The sequence below is a fragment of the Mus musculus genome, chromosome 7 (genome assembly GCF_000001635.26).
Source record: "Mus musculus strain C57BL/6J chromosome 7, GRCm38.p6 C57BL/6J".
Lineage (NCBI taxonomy): Eukaryota > Metazoa > Chordata > Mammalia > Rodentia > Muridae > Mus > Mus musculus.
This window is the reverse complement of record NC_000073.6, coordinates 110,850,401-110,873,413: the sequence shown is the minus strand read 5'-3', so window position 1 is coordinate 110,873,413 and position 23,013 is coordinate 110,850,401. Positions and strand designations below refer to the sequence as shown.

General features: G+C 44.2%; 2 protein-coding genes across 8 annotated transcripts in view; both read left to right on the top strand.

The window, feature by feature from the left end:
- Positions 1-5,157, top strand: part of Mrvi1 (MRV integration site 1) — a 114,653-nt gene extending 109,496 nt beyond the window's left edge. For 4 of the 7 annotated variants that reach the window (XM_006507416.3, XM_006507415.3, XM_006507418.4 and 1 more), the window contains one exon: positions 1,812-5,144. In XM_006507416.3, the coding sequence (XP_006507479.1) occupies positions 1,812-2,055 (244 nt within the window). In that variant the 3' untranslated portion in view covers positions 2,056-5,144. Of the gene's footprint in view, positions 1-1,811 lie in introns of all 7 variants that reach the window. The other 3 variants (NM_194464.3, NM_010826.5, XR_869664.3) reach the window with 2 other exon arrangements.
- Positions 5,158-10,460: 5,303 nt separating this feature from the next.
- Positions 10,461-22,807, top strand: Lyve1 (lymphatic vessel endothelial hyaluronan receptor 1). Its single transcript, NM_053247.4, has 6 exons — positions 10,461-10,630; positions 13,656-13,824; positions 13,914-14,053; positions 19,421-19,717; positions 20,507-20,585; positions 21,056-22,807. The coding sequence occupies exons 1-6, from the start codon at positions 10,546-10,548 to the stop codon at positions 21,240-21,242; spliced, it is 957 nt and encodes a 318-aa protein (NP_444477.2). The 5' UTR covers positions 10,461-10,545; the 3' UTR covers positions 21,243-22,807.
- The last annotated feature ends 206 nt before the right edge of the window (positions 22,808-23,013 follow it).

Genomic DNA, 23,013 nt, shown 5'->3' with positions numbered 1-23,013 from the left:
ATACAAATATACACATTTGTATGTAATTCATACAAATTAAATAAAATTTAAAAATATAGAAATAAATAAAAACCACTGAACTAAGTAAGCCTAGCAACTAGCCCCTTATTTAAAGGCTTCGACATTAAACTATAAGTCTCTGTGTTTAAGTTTCTTCTCCCTTATATGTAATACAGTAATCTGTTATAAACGTTGATCACTGGAGGAACTTTGGGTGAAGTAACCCAACATCTTCTAAATTCAGTCTGTGGCATTAATATGTAATACAAATGAGATTCACAATAAGTAACATAAAACTGGTTTGTTTGTTTGTTTCTCACCACTGACTCAGGCTTGTTCTATGGAGTTGAGATGGAAGTTAAGCCGGTGCCTTTACTTTTCCAATAATGCCCAGAAAATAGAAGCTTTAGCCATCAAAAACTGACCCAGAGGATTTCTATTTCTGGCCTAATTTTATTTCCAGTTTCTCTTCTGGGCTAAAATCTGGGTGACCAGCTAAGGATCACACACCCAGATCTTGACCTGCTCTTTTGCAGATTGAGGATGAGTTTGGGGTCTGGAAAGACTTAGGGGCTTGACAGTTAAGAGAACATGCTGCTCTCATAGAGGATCTGAATTTACAACCTCCTGTAAAGCCAGTTCCGGGGGATCTGGTGCCTCTGGCGCCACAGGCACCTGCACCCCAGTGTGCATATTCCCTCTCCCGACACATAATTTAAAAAATAAATCTTTAAGCATGGATTTAGAGTGGGCTTCTCACCACACCAGCAGCCTGTTATGGACCACAGAATTAGAACTTGAAAAATGGCTCCATTTTGGATTCCAGCTGTATCCCACTAGAATTCAAAGATAAATAGGGCTAGAAGGAGGGAAGCTTGTAATTCCAGCCTCTCCCTTTCCAATAGTTGCATAAGTAGCCGATGATTTTTCTCCGAAGCAATTATACTAAGCTGTCATGTAACGGCTTGTGCAGCTGAGATTGGTCCACTTCCAGTTCATGTCATGACTTTTACAGCTAGAATGGCTTGATGGGGTCCCTACGTGTACAAGGGACCAACTGCTGTCCTTTGTGGCCCTGGCACCTAAGATAAGCATTCCAAGGACCTGGCCCCTTTCTTGGGAGAGCATTTGCTGAATATTTTGACTCATAGCAAGCCTTCTACTTCTTACCTGCTCTCAGTTCAAGCTGCAAGCTTGCCAGGAAGCTGGCCTGAGCACTTCAGTGTCCGTGTTATGACTTGGAGTCCACAGGAAGCCCTCAGTCACTCTCCTCACCTCTTTGGTTTGGTAACCCTCAATAATCTTGCTTTGCAAATCATAGGATTGGACTTAGACACAGGAGAAAAATACAGCTTGCTTAAAGTGCTTTTCTCTGGAAAGCTCTAGGATGGGACTCTGATCAATGTCTTTTTACTTAGCTGAAAAGAGAGAGAGAAAGTTGGAAAATAAGCAAAGGAAATGTGGTAATTGAGGAGAGAGATGCAAGGGAGAGACAGCCAAATGGAGAAAACAGGGTTTGGAGAGTAGGAGAAAAAAAGGATGGAGATAAAGAGATTGACAAACATCTGCATGAGCCTCCTACAGTATGGACCAGTGGCACCAAAATCATCCAGGGATCCTTAGATGTTAACTGTGGAATTCTCATTTAAAGGGTATTTTGAATAATATCTGCCATGTGTTGCTCTGTGTCATTGAATTGAAGAACCACTGCTTTAGACAGCATAGGAAGTATCCCCAGGCAGGGAACTATGGGTCTGGGCATTAGATATGTGCCCAGTATACTAACCTCTCTATCTATATTTTATTGACAGCAAACTTGAAGAACTGGTCCACTTCCTACAAGTCATGTATCCTAAATTGTGTCAACACTGGCAAGTGATCTGGATGATGGCCGCAGTGATGCTGGTCTTGAGTGTTGTTCTCGGGCTGTACAGTTCCTATAACTCCTGCACAGAGGAGGCCGATGGGCCCCCTGGGAGATCCACCTGCTCTGCAGCCCAGCGGGACTCCTGGTGGAGCTCCGGACTCCAGCAAGAGCTGCCAGCAGAGCAGTAGGACATCGGACTCCTTAGTCATGCCCTGCTCTAGTGCATTCATCCCAACACCCTGCCCCTAAGTACAGTGTGTCAGGCCCAAACCGGGCACATGTGGCCACCCATCCCATTGGGGAACAAGGAGGCTCTCTCCTGTCATTCATGGAAGCTACTCGCAACAACCTGATGCTTTGAAGGGATCAACAAAAGATCAAATTGTGCTCTGGGAAAGTGCCTGGTTGATAAAGAATCAACCTTCATTAAGGACTCTAGCACAAGGGAAGGGTCCTGCCCCTGGCTCAGATGGATTAGGAGAACTGAAATCCCTTCATTCAGGGGAAAGTGAGAAACCTACTTTCCCTTTCTCCTCCCTGTGTTTCATGGTCAGTAAGAATTGTACTTAGGCGCCAGCACTGACCATAAGGCTCAGTCTTGGAGTCACAACATATTGTCCCACTTCCCACTTTATGTATCACAACCGTTCTTTCGCCTTCCCTCTCCCTTTCAGAATTACCTTTTTTTTTTTTTTTTCAGAGAGTGGGAAAGCTTTCTCATAAAAATGCACAGGCTAAAAGTAGCCCCATGCTAGAAAGGAAACAGGAAGATGTGAATTAATATATAATGAATCTGTATACATATAGACTATACACATGTTTGTGCACAAAGACACCCACTCTCTGGAAGTGTGCTCTGCTCAGTGGCACCCATGTCATGCCATCCAGTTGGTTTTCACTAGGTATAGAGCAGTAGTCACCAGGTACCAACACAGGGAGCCCTCCACACACTCTGAAGATGTTTGAACCTCTGAGAAATCATATCTTCGTTCCACTTCATATGCCAGGTTGGAGCTGCTGTTTGACAGTCTGTTCCCTGGTTGCTTGCTCCGTTTGAAAGTGATCCTACACAGTTAACCCACCTCTTGGGTAAGAAAAGGTGTGCCTTCCACTTCTGACTCTCACTCTGCCATGCACCTTGGGACTACAGTATTCATGAGATTTCCAACTCTAATGTGTCCTTCCACAGACCTGTTCAGCATTAACCTGAAGGCAGTGCGTTCTCCTCCAGCATGGCGGCTCTCCACGCTGCTGACAGTTTCCTTCATGCAGCTCTCTTCAGTCAGAGATGGGGCTTCTCTTGTGGTTGCTTTTCTGGTTCGTTGTTTTTGTTGCTATCACTTATGTAGTATGTATTGTGAGCCAAAAATCATCTGTGTTATAGGCAGTAATTCATTCGTCCTCAAGAATAGAAAAATCTGAAATAGATATCACTCGCTCCATGTTCAAATAAGGAAATAGAAGCATAAATGATACAAAAGTACACACACACACACACACACCAGTGCATGAAGTGCATATGCACACATACACACATACAATGTTTCAACTTGCCAAGCATCTATAGCTAGGAAGTCATTCACACTATAGTGGTCTGGCTCCAGGGACTGCACTCCTACACCTTCACCTGTGGGTGCCTTCTCCAGCTGGGTGCCTTCCGGTCTGATTCCACCCCACACCTCAGCTGACCCTTCAGCTGCTCATGGTTCTCAGATGGCACTGCACCTCTCCCTGTCCTTTAACTCAGAAGCATCTTTGCTGCCTTAGTCCTCTTTCTCACCGCTCTTGAGGACCAACCGTAAGCACTTCCCCTTGGTACATGCCTCTGTGACCTCCTTCCACACTCTTGCATACCCAGCCTAGTGGGGGGCACCCCTCTTAGTGCTTCTGGCACTTGTTAAATTTTAGTCATTGAGCTGTATCTACTGTCTAACTTATTTATATATCTGTCTCCCTGGATGTTTTCCCTCAAGAACTCTGTCTTACCATTTCTTGTCTAGGTACCTAGCATGGCAAACCTGTGGGAGAGAGTCATTTGATGTTGGTTAAAAGAACAAGTAAACATTCAAGGTGGAGAGCAGCCCAGAACATGTGACATTTTGAGGTGGCCCAGTAGTGTCACCTTCATGACAATTTCTATTCCCATGAGAAAGCTGTGACTTTCTGACTGATTCATGGTCTCATCTTATTTTTATCTTTCTCGGAGAGAGCAAGAATGAAATAAGACTATAGCAACACCATTTTCAAGTCCAAGAACCTGACTCCATGCAATCAGTCCCTTCAGAGAGACATGCACCCCCCACCACCACCCCAACTAGGCCTCACTTTAAAATACTGTTTTTGAAGAAACGTCTTTACAGTGGCTAGAAAGAGAAAGAGAAGCCCAAGGATGTGCCATTAAAGGTAATGAGGTTCAGAGCCAGGCAGGGGGATTTCATGGACAGGGGTAGGGCTTACCTGGAGGCTTCCAGGGCCTTAGATACAGCTCAAGGAGATTTAACTACATAAGCACGTCCGAGACAAAGCCAGGATTTACAGGGAATGAAGAGAGAGCAGCTGTTGGGCAGGACTTTGCGGGGGTGGGGGGGTGTCCAGTCTCAGCCCATCCCCACAGCAAAAGAAGATCCAGCCTGAGTGAGCCCATTGTCCATTTGGCCACAAATTTCCCACCCCCTTTCTGGGTGAGAGAGTTGAGGAGAACATGAGTAAACTGTTTCAGCATCACCACTGGCCTCCAACGCCTGCAGGCGTCCTCAGGTACAGACCAGCAGCCACGCTGCTCCAGCAGTAAAGACAGTTGAGGACAAGGACCTCTCCAGAGAGCATAGCCATATTTGGGATGGCATGGCTGAAAGCACACTGTTGGACTACCGGTTCAGGAAGGCGAGTCACAGCTGCTCCCACACATGGCCAGTGACATGGAAGCCAGCCTTGTGTTTCCAGACGTAACTGTGAAATGGAATAAAAGTTTCCCACTCAAGATGCCCCTGAAAGCTGGCATTTCTGCTTGAGCCTGAGGGTCTGGTTGCCAAGGATGTGTTTGCATCACCAGTGATGTCACTTCCTAAAAGGACCTTCATGTTCTAGCTGTGAAGTTATGTGGGCTGTTTCTTTGTGCAGCCTGGAAGAGGGTATGGCAAGGGAGACACTGGACGTACCTGTCACCGACTGTCAGTCCCTAACACTGTTAAACCTCACACAGGTAGGTGTGGCAGTGTTGAACTTTAAGAGTGTCACATAGCTGAGTTTGAAAATAAATGCACATTTCCAAACCGTTGGCAGAAGTCAAAAGCCTCTTTGTTATGTGGAGCCAAACCCTAATCTTTCTCCAATGCTGAATTAGATCCACAAAGAACTATAGGCTTGAATTTCTCCCAGAAAACACAATCAGGATCAAATCTAGAATATGGAGCATTTCTAAAATGTGTCTCCACATTTAAAATGAGATGTCTGTTACTTTTCCTGTTGCTAAAATAGGAACAGCCGACCTATTAAATAGGACAACCCTGGCAAAGCCGACCTGATGGGGAGGGTTTATTTTGACTCACAGTTCAATGGTTCAGCTTGCGGTGGAGAATCCTGGCAGCTGGAGCTGGAGGCAGCTGGTCACACTGCAACTGTAGTCAGGAAGCAGAGGGAGAGATGAACGTCCTAGCCCACTTTCTGCTTTTCCTACAGTCCAGGATCCCATCCCAAGCAATGGCACAATCCACAGTGGGCAGGTCTTCTCACCTCAATGAACCTAATCTAGATAATCCGCTGAAGGCATGCCAGAGGCTCATCTCTTAGAGTCCAGGGCCTAGGTGATGCTAGATTGGATCCATTTGACAATGGCCATTCTCCAGCTCCTAGAGCTTCTGGCTGTGAGATACAACTCTTGCTAATGTGTTACATTTTATGGGACTGTTAGCCCTAAGATAGAGCATCCAGTTCTTTTCTTGTGAGAGCCAGTGCTTTCCTTATGCCCTCTCAGCCCTGGGGACTGAACTCAGTTTTAAGACTCAGTAAGAAGCGCTTTTACCTACGGAATCACCTCAACAGTCCCCCAGACCTTGTTTATTTGTTTTATTTGGAGATATGTTGTTCTCGCTTTGTGCCAGACTGACCCTGAGCTCGTGCTCCTCCTGCCTCTCCCCTGTGAGTGATGGGATTACAGGCGTGCATGACCACATTCAGTTTAAGAAGAGATTCATTTGGTTCACAGTGCTGAAGATTCAAGGTCATGGTACCATTGTCAGTTTAGTTCTGACAAGGAATTCCTGGTGAAGGGCAAATGGTAGTGACGGGAGTGGGTGTTGGAGCTGGCAGTCACGTGTCAAAGCTAAAAGCAGAGAGGAAGGGGTTGACCAGGTTAGGCTTGCTCCGTATATAACAACCCTTTCACAAGAACTCCCAAAAGAACTGCACAAGAAAAACTCCCCACTTAGACCTCTCTTCCTAACATGATACCGCTCTGGAGACCCAGCATTTAACCATATTGGACTCTTGAATAACACGCAAACTGCATCCCATCCACAGCAATGATTTTCATTATGCCATTTCTCTGACATTACTGGACCACTTAAGCGTGGCGATTGCTGTGACTTCCATTCTTCCCCTTGATGAGTGGGAAATTTCATTGAGACCATCCAGATCCTGCTTCACCAATACCTATAGGGAGTGGTATACAACCTCTTAAATCCATAGGTCACCAGACTACAAATTGCCACAGCTATACTTAGTGGTCTGAATGAGAATGGCCTCCATAGGCTTATCTGTTTGAATACTTGGTCACCAGTTGGGTGGAACTGTTTAGGAAGGATTAGAAGGTATGGTCTCATTGAAGAAGGTATATCAATAGGGGCAAGCTTTGAGGTTTCAAAAGACCCATGGCATTCCAGTTAGCTGTCTCTGCCTCATGCCTATGGGTCAGGATGCAGACTCTCAGCTATGACTCCAGCACCATGCTCCCTGCCACAATGGTCATGGACTCACCATCTGAAACTGTAAGCTCCCATTAGATGTTTTCTTTTCTAAGTTGCTTTGATTGTGGCTTATCATAGAAATTGAAAAATAAAATAGAGGATAACTCAGAGATCATGGACTCTGTGCAGCCTAGGACCTTGAGTGGCCTCCCTTGTGTTCTGCAAGAGGGAGAAATAGTGAGCTTAATATTGGCTGACTAAGTAGGGACACTCAAGCACAGGCCATCCTATGTTCACAAACTCATTTTCCTTTTTCCCTCTCAGAGTACATAACTGGATTAAAACTCCTTGATCAGGTTAGATGGGAACATGTGACTAAGTTCTGATTGCTCAACTGTAAACAGGAGTGACACACCCCAGGCTTGGCCTTGAAAGCGTTCTTCAGCACCATTGTCAGCGTTCTGGTTGCTGGTCCAGGAAGAGAGCTCTAGAGATACTAGAAGACAGGCAGAAGCACCCTCTCTCTCTCTGAGTAAATGGTGCTGTGGAGTCCTCAGTATTCCCACCCACTATTCCCACCATCATCTCCTGTCAGCCATCGGAACACCTCATAGACTTTTCAAACAAGCCATTGAGTTGTGGGGTTGTTAGTTACAGCAGTCAGAATACAGTAAGTAATACATTTGTCCACCTGTGTATTTCTTAGAAATAAGCCTTATCCAGGTCCATAGAACTACTGTTATTTTTAAGTTCCTGTAACTCCATTGTTTGCCAGGCAATGAAAATTGAGGCCCGGAGAATTTAAGTGCTCTTAAAATACGCTCCAGGACACGTGGATTATTAGTGTTGGAATTTGAACTCAAATATGGGCATCATCCTCCGCCCAGTTTATGGCCTCTGCTTCAGGCCCTCCCTTGAGTTCCTGCCCTGATTTCCCTCAGTGATGGATTAAGACCTGAAAATGTAAGATGAAATAAACCCGTTCCTCATCAAGTTGCTTACTCTCAGAGTCTTATCACAGAAACAGAAAAGGAAACTAGAGTGGATCTTTGTAGCAACGCTTACCACACAGAGAGGCACAGAAACTGATGTGGGATATATTCATATATTATTCATATATTCATATAATATTTATATAGATGTGTGTAATATAGTGATACATAATGTATATGTAATATTTGGAGAGGCAGTGAAGTCCAGTCACCTGCCTTGAACAGAGAAGCTCCTTTTAAAGACTCTTCGCTGCTCAGAATGCTAAGACTAGGCTGCTGCTGCGTGCTTAGCCCTAATCAGAGTGTTTATACCATTCCTCGCCCATCCCCCCACCCCGAGACTCAAGGAGTATAGGCAGGAGCGAAGGCAGAAAGAACATAAGAACCCTAGTTAGAAAGAGAGCTGTGAGACCCTGTCCTTTGTGCATGATGAAGCTCAGCAGCTGTGGTCACGTGGGCCAGGATTCCACGCGTTCCATCCCAGCCAGGGAAGGCTGCTCAGGAGCAGCTATTGGCAGTTAATGGCTGCCAGAGGAGAAGTCGTCATTTTCCTTCAGAAGTTAGCCACTACGAAGTTGTCCATGGTACAGCAAACAGCTCTCTTCCATGCACATGTGAACAACCTTAATTAAACTCAGTGGGCTTTAGGAAAAGATGTGAGCATAGGGAGGAGACATGCTGTGAAGAAGGAGTTGAGGAGCAGGAAGGAGCTAAGAAGAGAAGGAAATGGGGTGAATATTATCGAACATATTATCTACATGTATAAAATTCTTATTTTTTAGTAAAAAGGTCTAGGCCAGCTTTGGTTACATCAGAAGAGCCTCTCTTGACAGCAATATTTATTCCCAGTCATATTCTAACAGTGGCTAAACTTCTCTCACACGGTCATGAACAACTTGTTTCTTTACTTTGGAAACTCACCACTTAGCCCTGGTACAATCATTCAGACCTCTTTTATCTAAGAAGCCCGTCTGTCCTTTTGTTTATAAAAGCTAATGAGGTCTCATTTCTCCTAAGTTATTTCTCACACGCTTTGCCTTCTACAGCTAATTCTCCCCTTTCTGCCATCTTCTCCCCCTTCTTAGGATGATTTATTCTTTCTGTCATGATGCTAAGCATCAAGGATGATTTTTAAAGGACATGATTCCTACCTCTTTTTCTGGAACTACAGTGCTAGAGTCACATGTTCTAATGCACTCCCCAGGGCTTGTGTGCAAACACATTTACATCAGAGATATTCAGGGGCTATTTCCTTGCTTGCCTAGAAACTCTCAGTGTTTGTGAAGAATAGAGTCTCATTACTGGCATTTTTTGCACATGTATCTACGTCTGTACCAGTACAATTAAGTAATTATCCATGTGATTCGAGTGTTGAATTAAATAGGCAACACTGGGCAAATGGCTCAGTATTTAAAATTAAGTTCTGTTCTTGCAGAGGACCTGAGTTCAGTTCCCAGCATCCATGTTAGGCAGCTCATAACTATGTGTAACCCCAGCTCTTTAGGGTCTGATACCCTCTTTTGGTCTCCTGGGTATTTGCACTCATGTACACATAGCCACATATGGACACACACACACACACACACACACACACACACACACACACACACTACCACTCCCATAAAGGACACTTACTTTTGAGGAAAACTCACAGCCCTTTGCTCCAGGCGTTACTCCAGAGCTCCAACTGTAATTATTGAAGAAGAACCACTGAAAACCCCGCTTGGAGATACAGAGTGCATTCTGATTTAACACAGTGTGGCTGTCTGTCATATGTGTCACATGAAGACGTTGGAGTCTAAGATGAATTCCACCAGCACCCAGCGAAAAGTAACTGTGGGAACTGTGACACAATAATCCCTGTGGTGATCACTGTTACACAAATCAAAACTCCTTTTGTAAGGTGCAAAGTGTCTAATTTTTTTAAAAAAATAAATGGTTTGTTACTTATGTTTTATAACTGTGAATTTTAAAAATGATTTATTAATCTGTATGCATACTTGTGAGTGGGTATGTGCAATGAGCGTGGGTGTCTGCAGAAATTAGAAGATGGCATAAATCCCCTGGGGTTGGAATTCCAGGTGGTTATGAGCTGCCCAGTGTGGGTTCTGGGATCCAAACTCAGGCCCTCTGGAAGGGCAGCCCATGCTCTGAACTGTTAAGCCACTGTTTCAGCTCCAGATAAGACTTTTATGAGTCTTGTCTCTCTGAAAAATGAATCTCCTAGCAATGTTGATCTGTCCCGTGTATGTAAGAAGTTCCAAAGGAAGGAGTGGTGCTTTTATGAGCAGTCACTATCCTAAGCCTCACTATTATTTCCTTACACATTACAAGGCAATGCATCTGAGAGGTGGTGGGCACTGCTTGTACAAAGGAAAAGAAACACAATCCATCTTCAGTCTCTTAGCGGCAGAGCCAGTCACGGGCGGACATGAATGAATGGGCTCCGCAAAGCATCACACTGGAGAGTGTGGGAACTGAGTCCACAGGGGAATATGGGAACTGGGGAAATCTTCAGCAGCTGACACAGTGCTATCTGCCTTCCTCACCCGTGTGCTTTCTGAGTCAGCATTAGCTAAATGTTCCAGAAAGCCATCCACAAAGTACAGCCTGGGCGTTCAAGGGATGTCATTCATTTCCTCCAGTGATTTTGACAAATCAGAAGCTTGAAAGCAGGGAAATCCTCAGCCTATTTCCAGAACTCTCCATCCAGCTTGGTGATTGAACATCTGTCTCCCTTACTGCGGGTGGCCAGCCACAGTGCCCCGGAGGGATCTGCACAATGCTCCAGCACACTAGCCTGGTGTTACTCCTCGCCTCTATTTGGACCACTAGGCACCCAGTCCAAGGTGCCGACCTCGTGCAAGGTAGGTGTCTTACCAGGTTTCTACACGGAGGCTACACAAGGGCTTGGGAAGCGTCCAAGGCTCCCCCTGCTCTTGACCATGGACTGTTGGGAATGGAGGAGACTTGTGAGGTTATCAGATTGAGTGGATCTTATTGCTTACCCAAAGAGGTTTGACTGCACTGCAGACTCTCCAAATGACTCACACTCACCTTGACATCACTTAGAATTTTATTTGGGGTTATGGAAAGTTTTTAACGATAATAATTTGACTTTTTTTAAAAATGAGAAGTCATTTGTTTTTAAAGGATTTTATTCAAGGAGCAAACCAAGGTTATGAACATTGAAAGCAGTCATCAAGTCCAAGGAAAAATGGGTATATTTTATTAAATCCTGCCCACTTTATACTACTCTGTTAATATAATTGCTTTAATCGCAAGGATATTCTGCCACTAGAGGAATGCAATGTTTTAATCTGCAGTAACTTTAATCTGCAGGGAATTAACTGACAATTTGGGTTTAAATGTTTCCCATCAGCAGCTGTGAAGGGAGGGACTCCAGTTGCTTCTGTGTTTGTGGGCTGCGTTCATGGAGACCTCATTTGGCATAGTAGGAAAAACGCTGAAATCACAAACCACTTATTACTGTCCTGGGCAAGTGAAGTAACAGGTTCATTAAAGAGAACCCTTCTGCTGAAGATGCCCTGAAACAGGAGACATATCAGGATCAGATGTTCGGAGTTGATTCATATATTGCTGGATTTGACTTTTATGAGAGATTAGAGTAGATGATTATGCCTCCTCCCCCCCACCAATACCAGAACTGTCACTTTAAAATAAACCTGGTCCTCTTAGCAATGCCATCAGGAGGCCATACACACAACAAACACACACACACACACACACACACACACACACACACACACACACACACACCCCACAGTCCACAGTGCTACAATTACACCAATTATTTTGGAAGGTTTTTTTGTTTGTTTGTTTGTTTGTTTGTTTGTTATGCTTTGGGGTTTTTTTTTGGCGGGGGGGGGGGGTCTCTTGTAGCCCAGGCTAGCCATACGTTCACTATGTAGCTGAAAGTGATCTTGAAGTGATCCTTTCTTCCTTCACACAGTAGATGTAGGGATTACAAGAGTGTCGTGTTCAGTCCCACGCTGTGACAAAGCATGAATTTCAGGCTTTGTGCCTGCTAGACAGGTACTCCAAACTGAGCCACATCCCTCGCTCTTAGACCCCTGCCACACTATTTGCTTCCTCCTCAACAATGGCATTTTGTTTCCTAAGGAAATTAAGTTCTTGCAAAGAGTAGAAAGTTACCATCATCCAGCTGGCCTCAGTGGTGCTGAGGTGAGCAGTGGGTGCAGACAGGAACTTCTTAAAAGGCTTGTTACAGAGAGAGTCAGAATGGAGCGTGTGTAGAGTCGCACTGACTCCTCTGTCAGAAAACATTTCCTATGTGGGAAAAAACAGTCTCCGTGCATCCAAGGGGTTCGTCTAAGGCCCCGCAGGTAGACGATCCTAACACTTGGTATTGCCTCCGCCCTATCAGACTCCCAAGAGCACGCTGTTCCCGTGATCTGTGACATTTTCTAAGTCTTATAGAACGTGTAGCCTTGGATTCCAGCTTGATATTAGAATTTCTAGATGAAATCAGAAAGCATGAAATTTGTATGTTTGACTGATTTGCACGGATTAGAGTTCTGCTAGGGACAAGCTACCTAATTTACTTCCAACTACAGGGCCTCACAAGGTGCAACTTCACAGATGAAAGCCCTAACTTGTCCCCAAAGTCCCAACAGCTACTCAACAGCAGGAGAGGCATGACGTTTTTCTCAGAGGCTTGGGAACTTGAGATGAACTTTCATAGACAAAGCTCAACAGATGAGAGAGGGAGGGAGGGAGAGGGAGGGAATGAGAGAATCTCACAAGAAAATTTCCCAATGTTTTAAGTAAGTTTACTATTTTGAACCACTAGACTAAAAGTTTGTGTGGTCCATAGGCCAAAGGCTGGGTATCCCTGCTAGAGTCTTGCATAGCCACTATTTACAAGGCTAAAATGCCTTTTTAAAGTAGATTTTCATAATAAAGCCCAGCAGAAGTAAGGTAATATAAGGGATATAATACATGGTAATTTTACATAGATCTATAAGTTCCAGGGAAGTGTGTCAAAAGAGCTCCCAAATCCAGTAGATTTTGAGAAAAATATTCTGACAAGTACCATTGCCTCCGCCTTCCCAAGATCAGTCTTTGGTAGATAACATCAGAATGTTCTGAAGCCCAAAGGACGCTATTATCTATTAGTACCTAGTATGTGGCAGATGCTAAGCCCTGCTAGAACTCACTCCTGTAACTCCTGCTACCCTCTGCCCAGTGGATCATTACTCTCTCTATTCCAAATAAGGAAATGGGCTCAAAAAGATAACGTAACAAAGTTGCAAGGTCTCAGAGTTACAGAGAGCAGGTGATAGCCAAGCCCGCCCTGATGTTGAAACTCAACTTCCTTTATTTAGTTTCCCTGCCCTGCAAGATTTCCTGCAGGCTCCTCCAGGAATTTCTGAGTAAGCCTGTCCTCCAATGGCCAGAAAGGACCTGAAACGGAGAACTCACATTCTCTTCTAGCAAGTATACGCCTCTTTCAAAACAGAGACACATTACTTTGGAGTATTGCTAGTGATTATGCTGTTAACCAGAGCTCTGAGTTTTCTTTGAACTCTCGGAGGCTTCCTTACATAGACTAAAAAAAAGAAAAAGAAAGCTTGCAGCATCTAAATCACCTAGACCCCCCACGCTGGAACAATTGATAGCTAAAGCTTCCTTAGTACATAGCGTTCAGTGGGCTTGGGATCTGGAGATTTACAGCCTCAATCAGGCAGTACAAGCATCTAACCCAGCGAGCAGTCCGTGTGGGATATTCTTGGCTTGAATCATAACTAAGTTCAACACCAGCCTCACAGACCAGGGTCAAGACAATGATTCTCTGAGAGCTGGGAACAAAGCTGGAAGCAAACTGAGGACTTTATGATTTCTTTCCAGACCTTTCCATTTCTACATGCAGAATCATGGGCGTTGCCCTTGTGGGCAGAAACAAAAACCCACAGATGAATTTCACAGAAGCCAACGAGGCCTGTAAGATGCTGGGACTGACTCTGGCCAGCAGGGACCAGGTAGAGTCAGCGCAGAAATCTGGCTTTGAGACTTGCAGGTAACAAAGAGCTTCACTAAAGCCAGTGTTCCTGCTTAGTGGTAGATATGGTGCCTTCTAACCTTTGTCCAACGTGTGCTCTTCTACAGCTATGGATGGGTTGGAGAACAGTTCTCTGTCATCCCTCGGATTTTCTCAAACCCCAGGTGTGGGAAGAATGGCAAAGGTGTCCTGATTTGGAATGCTCCCTCCAGCCAAAAGTTCAAAGCCTATTGCCACAACTCATCCGGTGAGTCAGACCCTGAGCCACTTCATGTGGCTCATTCTCTGGGTGTCTCAAGATCTGGGACCTGTCTGGGATGAGCAGCCTGAGTAGCAGCAGAAGCAGTTGTGGGTTATCGAAATATTACCAGACCAGGCTGTGGGGAGCAATGTACCCCTCAGAGGAAAATATTTGGGAAAGTAGGATTGAGTGGTAGCGTAAGAATAAGGGTTTCCAGAGGCTCGGCTATTACCTCCGCTGCCCGGGTTTCCTATAAGATAAACAGGAAGTGGGAAATAAACAGATGTCTATATGTATGGATGCATCCCTCTGGACAAAGCAGTTGAGAAGTTAGCTATCTTGCAGAACTTTGAACTTCCCTTGAGGAAGCCTTATCATCCCATCTACAAACAAGGAAATATAGCCATGGGAACTTTAATCCACTGGTCTTATGTATCTGTGTTGGACATTCTCCATTACTGTGATGAAATACCTGCAGCTGATCAATTTATAAAGAAAGGAAGAGTAGCTCAGACTTCTGGAGAATCAAGGTCGTGGCGTAACAGCAACTTGACCTTGGAGAGGATTTCATGTCATCGCAAAGGGTGGAATGTGTAAGAGAAGCGTTATGTGTGCTGAGATTGGATGCCAGAGAGGGATGCAGGAGTATAATGCATCCTAGCACCAACCAGGGTCCCAGGAGAACTCACGGATGGCTGCGGTACCCTTTATGACCTCCTGCTAGGCTCCACCCCTTAAAGGTCCTACCACTTCTTGGTGTTACCACATTGGATTCTTACACACAAACATTGGAGGATACACTTGAGCTGTGCTTGGGTCTAACTCTGACACCACATCCTTCCACGATCCCACCTGACATTTTGAAAACAAGTACCAATCTCCCTCTTTTGAAGAAAGATATTGAAACCTAGAGAGCAAGACTGATTTGCAGTCATCATCGTGGTCTTGCCCATAGGCCTTGGTTGCCCTAATCTAATGGCTTTCCTAAGCCATTTCTCAGAGCATTTCTTTTAACTACTACCCAGTTAGTTGTTCCATGTGTGGTAAGAAGGCTGCTTGATTCATTTCTTGTCACATGCACTCATATGTCTGACTTCCTGAAGGTTAGCTAGCGAGTGGTCATATATACACAAGAGAGATTTCAATACTAATTTGCAAGATCTAAGAGACAATGTTCACCCACCAACATCAGCAAAGTTGGATCCAGGAATTCCAAGCAATTCTCTGAAGCAGAGAGCTTTGACATAAGCAATCTTAAAGATACCCATCCTGCTTTCTCCCCTCACCAGCAGTTCAGAATGCATGTTTTGGGGGCAGGGATTTAGCGACAGAGTCAAGACTTGCACCCTGATGACATGTCGCCATCCTTCTTGTCCCTTCAGAGTGTCTTAGCTAAAGAGTTATCTGTGTGCCTGCCTCTCTCATCGCCCCATTCCTGTGAGCTGGTCCTGCCTCGCTTCCTCACCTGCTGGGGCACAGTTCTGTGGTGCCCATCTCTCTGACTAAACAGAAGAGAGGAAGGGGCCTCAGACTCATCTGTTTCCTCCTACTTTTGCTTAAGGTGTACTCTCAGCCCATGTTACTTCCTACACCCTGAAAGGTCAAGAAACTTCTTCAACTTCCGGTCAATGTGTGAGGCATGCTGTAGGGAGTAATGTGTAGTAGGAATCACAGCCTAACAAACACCACCAAATGTCAATAGTTCCTATTACTGACTGTTTTACTCTGATGATTTGCTCAAGATGGTGACTAACAGATTGAAAATGAAGCGAGAAGGATATATTTTCTCATTTGTGGTTAGTAGGTATCCTTACATACAATATTTTAGTACCATGAAATTATCCTCACCCCAAACTAGTCCTTGCTGGAAATGGTTATTATATAGGGGACTACAGATTAATGATTTTTCTAAAGCAGTCCTCCTTTCTGTATTTATTAGTTAGCCCCCCCTCTCTCACACACACATACACACGCATGTATACACACACACATACACATGCATGTATGCACACACTTCCTCCACCTTAAGCTACCACAGACATGTGATGTTTGATTTATTCAATGTGCCAAGCACATTAAAATAAATTTTATACTTATTATTCTTTCTAGTCCTGTGCATGTTCCAAATCTGGTATGTAGAAGTCTTAGGTGACTACTGCTTCCTAGCAATGAGACAGACCCAGGCTCACTTTGTACCCTCTTTGTTACTGGTGGAGAGATAACAGCTCATTTCTCTGTGGGCCTCTGGTACTTTTGGGTGCAAAATGCTAACCAAAAACCAAGATCTACATGCAAATTATTTACATTACTAGTCTATGCAAGTGAGATAGAGAGATAGAGAGAGAGAGAGAGAGAGAGAGAGAGAGAACATGTACATGCACATGTGTGTGAACTATGCATTTATATTGACATTTTTAACTCAAATTTAATAACTTAGTTTTTCTGACTTCGCTTTATCTCTCTTCTCCTACACCCAGAATCTTAGTTCTTAGTAAATAATACATTTTTGTGTGTGTGTGTGTTACAGAAGTTTCAAAATAGCAAGGCAGTATCTTTGGGAGACAACTCTATTGAGTAAAACTGAGGATTGCTTCACCCCTTCCCCCACTGCAGAAGAAAGTTCTGCAAGGACAGGTGATCAGGGAACTCTGTGTAAAAGTGACTGGACAAACCCCTCCTCCACTGTGATTAGGATCTCATTTGAAAAGAATAGAAGAGGCTTAATTTGTTTCTGTTTGTTACAGGGCTCAATTTTATTGTTTCAATTTTCTCAAACACACACAGCATCAACAGGCAGCCATTCAAAATAATCAGGGATGTCCAACTCCTAATCCTTTCATCTTTATGCATGTCTTGCCTGTGCATCTGTTTTGCACATAAAGAAAGGTATATGGGATACTGTTTACTTTTCTCACAGAAAAGTTGGAATTCCATGCGCTACTCTGTGCATAGCTTTCCCACTTACAGCCTTAAAACTAGTCTGGGTCGACTCATAGACATGTTTCTAATTCTTAATGGCTATGTTTTTAATGTGCTCGAGTGGCTGTCTGTATAGTCATTTATTCAGTCTGCCTTCTATTGGTGGACTTTTGTGCTCTTCCTAATCTTTCTAAGTTTTAAGAACCAGACATTTCTAAATTCTTCTATCTCTGTGCAGTTTGCTAGAACTCTCTTCTCTGCTCCTGGACCTCCTCCCTCTCTCTGCATCTGGCCCCTCCCCTCGCCCTCCTCCACTGGTAAATGTTTGCCCTACAGCCTTTGGTGACTTCTCACATAATGTAGTATGTAGCGTGTGATATCTTTTATATATATAAATAGAATGCATGTAAAAACACGTGAATATGGTTAAAGAGGGTTGTGAGCCCTAGTAGAAAATGTCCTTTCCTACAGAGTAAATTCCAAGCTTGGTAACTTGCAGTCTTGATACCCTGGCCAGGTGTATCTTTCCAGCCTTGCCTCCTGCTTGCAGGCTTTCTCCCGCCAGTCACACTATTCTCTAGAGCCACACTCTGCTCCTGCTCATTTGCCTGACCTGGCTGTACTTACCCACTTCTCCATTCTTGGACCATGCACATCCTGCTGACCAGGATATCCTATTCTCTCCCTACAGATGAGCCTGCTCTGTTTCAGCCACACTGGGTTTCTTGTTCATCAAATGGGCTCAGCACATTCAGAGTTCCTGCTCTTGAACTTTTTGTTTTCTTCCAGTGTCTGCCCTAGATCTCTAGTGACTGGCCACTTCTGACCACTAGGTCTCAGGTTAAGTACTGTCTCCCCAGGAGACTTCCTCTTGTGGCCCTAACCAAGGATGCAGCCTTCATCTCCACCCTTACCAGTTTAACCGACACCCTGTTTAAGTTTTGTTTTCCTATTTATAATATTCCAAAACCGTGGCTTATTGATCTTTTATCATCTCTGTTCCTCCAATGGTTCAGAAGTCTCTTAAGAGCAGGGATTATGTCTCTGGCATCGAGAGCGCAGGCCTGGCATGGAGATGGTACTCTGTGAGTATCTGTTGGATAAGTGCCATCAGCTTTCCACACTGCACCCTACGTCATGCCAGAAGCAGGAGCTGTAGCCACTTTATGTGCCAGTGTTTTAGAACCCAGCAATGTCTATTGAGTTCTCTGTGCTTTCTTCCCTCACTTTAAAATGTTGATTCTCTGAGGGAAGAACTTAGCAAAGACCAAAGAATGGGAAACAGGACTAAAGGTTCAAAGTGACAAAGGTCAACGATGATGTTTATTTGAACAAGGCTGTTTTCAAAGTGTCTTGTATAGAATAAACTACTGACTTGATGCAAGTGTGGTCAAACATTTTATTGGCAGTATTCCATAGACTCATAACTGGTGACTTATTTACCTTTCAAAAGTAAATCAACTTAAAGAAACGACTTCTTTCATAGCCACAATTCTGGCCAGTAGCATCCACGGCTATAAATAATCAGGGCTTTAAAATAGATGAAAATTTGTATTGTAAGATACTGTGCTGCTCTCTCATTTCCTAACTGTGATTGAACAAGAGAACTTGATGTCTATGATCTTCAGCATCTTCCTGTATAAATGAAGCCTTGATAAATGCTAAACACCTGGTACCACGGCTGACCCAGAGTAAAAAAGACAACAGATGTGTTTCCTAGCAACTCTTCTCCAACAGATTGGAAAACACTACGTACCTCCCTCCCCACTCCCTCCCTGAGCACAGAGAGATTTTATTTTAGATCTGGTCCTAAAGTGGTATCTTACATACACCTCCAGTTTTTCCTTTCTCTGTTTCATTTTTCCTTTATCTTTCTCTGTTACATTCAAATATTCACTGAGCATTTACGATATGCCAGGCACAGAGGAAGAACCATGATCCTCAAATCAGACCAGTTTCCTGCTGCAGGTAGTTCACGGTCAGTACAGAGGGAGACAAAATGATGAGAACAAGATGACAAGATCAGGCACGGACAAGAATGGTCAACCAGAGACCCAGTCTAGAGAAGTCTGGCAAGGCCCGGTAAACCTGACAGCTGGGGAGAATTGATTGAGTAAAGAGCAGACAGGGATTGTAAGGGTGGGAAAGGCATCCCAGAGAAATCCAGGGTGATGAAGGAAGTGAAGCAAGAGCCGAGGAACTGGCAGGATAGCAAGGCTGTGGAGAGGAAGCCTGAGCATTTGAGTCGTTTAGTCTCATGATGTTGGCAGGGTGGGCTCACAGAAGGCCTCATTGGAGGAGGCCTTCAGTGGAGGCTGATGCTGCAGGACGCTAAGGAAGGGAACTGAGATTAGATTTGAATCTTGGTGAGACCTGGGTTCTGACTGCAGTGAGAGGCCTGGGGGGTCCTGCTGCCAAGCTTACTTCTCCCTTCCCTTGTCTTTCTCTGGACAGACACCTGGGTTAACTCCTGCATTCCAGAAATCGTTACCACATTTTACCCCGTGTTGGACACTCAAACACCCGCAACAGAGTTTTCTGTCAGCAGCAGCGCCTACTTGGCTTCATCCCCTGACTCCACAACACCTGTTTCTGCCACCACCCGGGCTCCACCTTTGACCTCCATGGCACGGAAGACAAAAAAGATTTGTATCACGGAAGTTTATACAGAACCTATCACCATGGCTACAGAAACAGAAGCATTTGTTGCAAGTGGAGCAGCATTCAAGAACGAAGCAGCTGGGTTTGGAGGTGAATGTCTTCTGGGTCTGCATGGGCACGAGCAACTGTAGTCAACAGACAATGCACATCACCCAGTACATCTCCAGACAGAGCGCTCAGCACCCACAAGGCACAAATAAAAGCTTAACAAAAACCCAGCTCCCACAGACTCTTAGAGATAGCTTTGTAAATAGCTTCAAGGGTCAGGTGACACTTCATGAGCACAAAAGAGCTTCCCTGCTGAAAACTTGCATTTTCACAAAATAAATAATTATCCTATACTATAGATACAAAAGAACATATCTTCATGGCATGTGACTTTAACCCAAATGCCAGTTTCTCACATGGACCTGTGAGATTGATCTTAGAGCTTCAAATAACAGTGTACCCCACTCTTCATGTTGCAGTGATAAAGTAGACATAAATACACACACACACACAGAGCAAATAGAGGGCTGGTGAGGTAGCTGGGTGGGCGAAGGCACTTGCTGCCAAAGCCCAACAACATAAGTTCAATCCCCAGAACCCACATGATGGAAGGAGAGAACTGATTCTCACAAGTTGTCCTCTGGCATCCACATTTAGACCGTGTCTCTTTAGAACTTGCACCCACCCACCTACACACATGCACACATACAATGCAAAAAATAAAATTGTGTGTGTGTGTGTGTGTGTGTGTGTGTATGATTAAAATAGTCACAAAGAAGGGTCTTTTGTACTATTTCTTATCTATGTCCCATATAAAAGTGAATCATTGCATGCACAGACACACACATGCAAGCAAAAGGCCAATGGACCCTGTCTCCCCACCCCCCCCAGGTGTCCCCACCGCCCTGCTGGTGCTGGCTCTCCTCTTCTTTGGTGCTGCCGCTGTGCTGGCTGTTTGCTACGTGAAAAGGTGAGGTTGCAGGCACATCTCTAGTCTTGTCACCTTTGCTGTGCAACTAACTCGTGCTCTTCCATGGTTGTTATTGGCATTTGGTCAAAAGGGAGATGGCACCCCTTTTAGACATCACTACTACCTGACCTTTGCACGCGTATGTCATCTAGACAGTAGATATTGGTCAGTGGGTGTCAAACTCAAGAAATGAAAACAGAGAGGTTAACAGGAAAAATCTTAGACTGTATTTCAGTTGGGGTTCTGGGAGGGTCATGAGGACACCCCAAGTCCAGCCTATGGGTACTGTTCAATAGGAGTGAATCCACTAAAATGCAGGAGTGATATATTTGAGTATACCTGTATTAGCATCACTGTGAAGTAAGAGTGCTTAGGGAACTGTGCCAGTCTGTCCCATGGTAGACAAAGTCCTATCTGTTGTGATGTGTGCCACCTGAAGTCTCTCCTTTTGATATATGTGTATCCTACAGGTATGTGAAGGCCTTCCCTTTCACAACCAAGAATCAACAGAAGGAAATGATCGAAACCAAGGTTGTAAAGGAAGAGAAGGCTGATGACGTCAACGCTAATGAAGAATCAAAGAAAACCATTAAAAACCCAGAGGAGGCCAAGAGTCCACCCAAAACTACGGTGCGATGCTTAGAAGCTGAAGTTTAGATGCAAGAGAGTGGAGAAGGTGCACACGAGGCAAGTTTCATGCCCCGGGAACCAAAGAAGCAAGCCACTGTCAGTTCCTGCAGAAAAAGACTGCAGAGTTCACCAGAAGGAGCCCTCTCCTTACTGCAGTCTTCTCTGGACTCTACCCTCTGGCCTCCAACCTTCCCACAGCCTCCCTAACCCTTCTGTGGCTCACAGCAGACCAGAGAGTAGAGGGAGCTTTCAAAGTACCAGGTCCTAAAACAGCTCCTAAGCTCACACTCAGAGACAGGCTTCCAGGTTGCCTGACCCCCATGAAAGGCCAGAGTCCCTGAGACATGGCCAGCCCCATAGTTCAAAATCTTCCCACAGGGAAATACACCACCTGGCCGTGCTCTTTGGAACCAGGCACATGTAAAATAAGGAAAGGAAAACAACAGAAGGTCATGGAGAGCCTGGGTGACTTGAGACTTAATCTCTGGAAAGCCAAAATAAACAGAGCATGAGATGGGAGCTGGGGCCACAGATAGCAGCCTTGTTGGCTGAGACTGTAAATACAGGCTGGGGCTGAGAAGCCTCTCGGTTAATTGATCTGCAGCACGTAGACAGACTTTCTTTTCTTTTTACTGTTGCTGGTGTTCTCTAGAGACAAATACACGTTTATAAGAAACCTAAAAGCAGGAGAGCCCAGGAGCTGACTCAGTGGTAAAGCACTTGCCCGGCATGTACAAACAAGGCTTCCAGTCCAATCCCCAGAATCCACTGACCCCACACACACAAAGAAACAAACACAAGTATGCATTTCCATTTTTTACTTGAATTACAGGACCCATGGCTGAGAAAATAACTATGTTAAAAGGTTAAAAAAAAGGAGAAAAGTACAAAAAAGAAAAAAAAATTGTCAGATAATCTACTACAAACAGAACACTTGAGAAACCGAAATGCTTGGCACCGACAGTGTTAAAGAGTGCAGGTTATGTTTGAAGTCTGGGATGCTTTCACAAACATAATGATATATTAGAGGGACTCAGTCTAAATATGAAGTTTACTTATGTTTCATGCACACCTTAGACACTTAGCCTGGCGGTAATTTCAGACGAAAATTTAAAAATAATTTTCCACATGAGATAAAGTCTCACAGTGTGACATTTGCCCCTGGGGACAGCATGCTGACAAGCAGTTTCAGGCTTGGTAAAAGTTTAGTTTTCAGATTTTTGGGTTAAAGCTATGAGGAGCTATGTACGGCATGACATTCCATAACTGATATTACTCAACACATTCTCATGTATAGCGGAGTGTGGGCTGAAGCTAATATTTTTTTCCAGCTTTTATATCCTTAGCTTTTCTACTTCCAAACTAATTTTTTTGTTGCTGAGAATAATCCATTCATTTTCTCTAATACAGCAACTACTTCAACCTTTAATTTATTATTAATGTATTTGAAAGTGTATTATTACCTCTATGTACCAACATATACACTTTGTGTGCCTTTAACAAATACATTATTAGCTCTCATTCTTTTCCAGCAAGAAGAACCTGAGAGGAGAAAAAAAAATATTTGTGCCCCAAACAAATAAAGCATTTAGAAACATCTTTGCTCTTTTGTTTCTATAGAAACACTGCAAAATTTAAGGGGTACATCATAATCTTTACTTAGCAAAAGTAAAATGGACACAGAAATATATGTATCATCCTATGGGCTGTCTATGATTCAAATGGTTTCATTTAAATTGGCCAGTGTCACGGTTTTAATGTGAGACATCTCTCACAGCCTTGTGTGGTTGAACATTTG

Coding starts and splice junctions, on each gene's coding strand:
- Lyve1 (NM_053247.4), top strand. CDS start 10,546: ATGCTCCAGCACACTAGCCTGGTGTTACTCCTCGCCTCTATTTGGACC. Junction 13,825..13,913: donor TCTGGCTTTGAGACTTGCAG/GTAACAAAGAGC, acceptor GCTCTTCTACAG/CTATGGATGGGTTGGAGAAC. Junction 19,718..20,506: donor CGAAGCAGCTGGGTTTGGAG/GTGAATGTCTTC, acceptor CACCCCCCCCAG/GTGTCCCCACCGCCCTGCTG.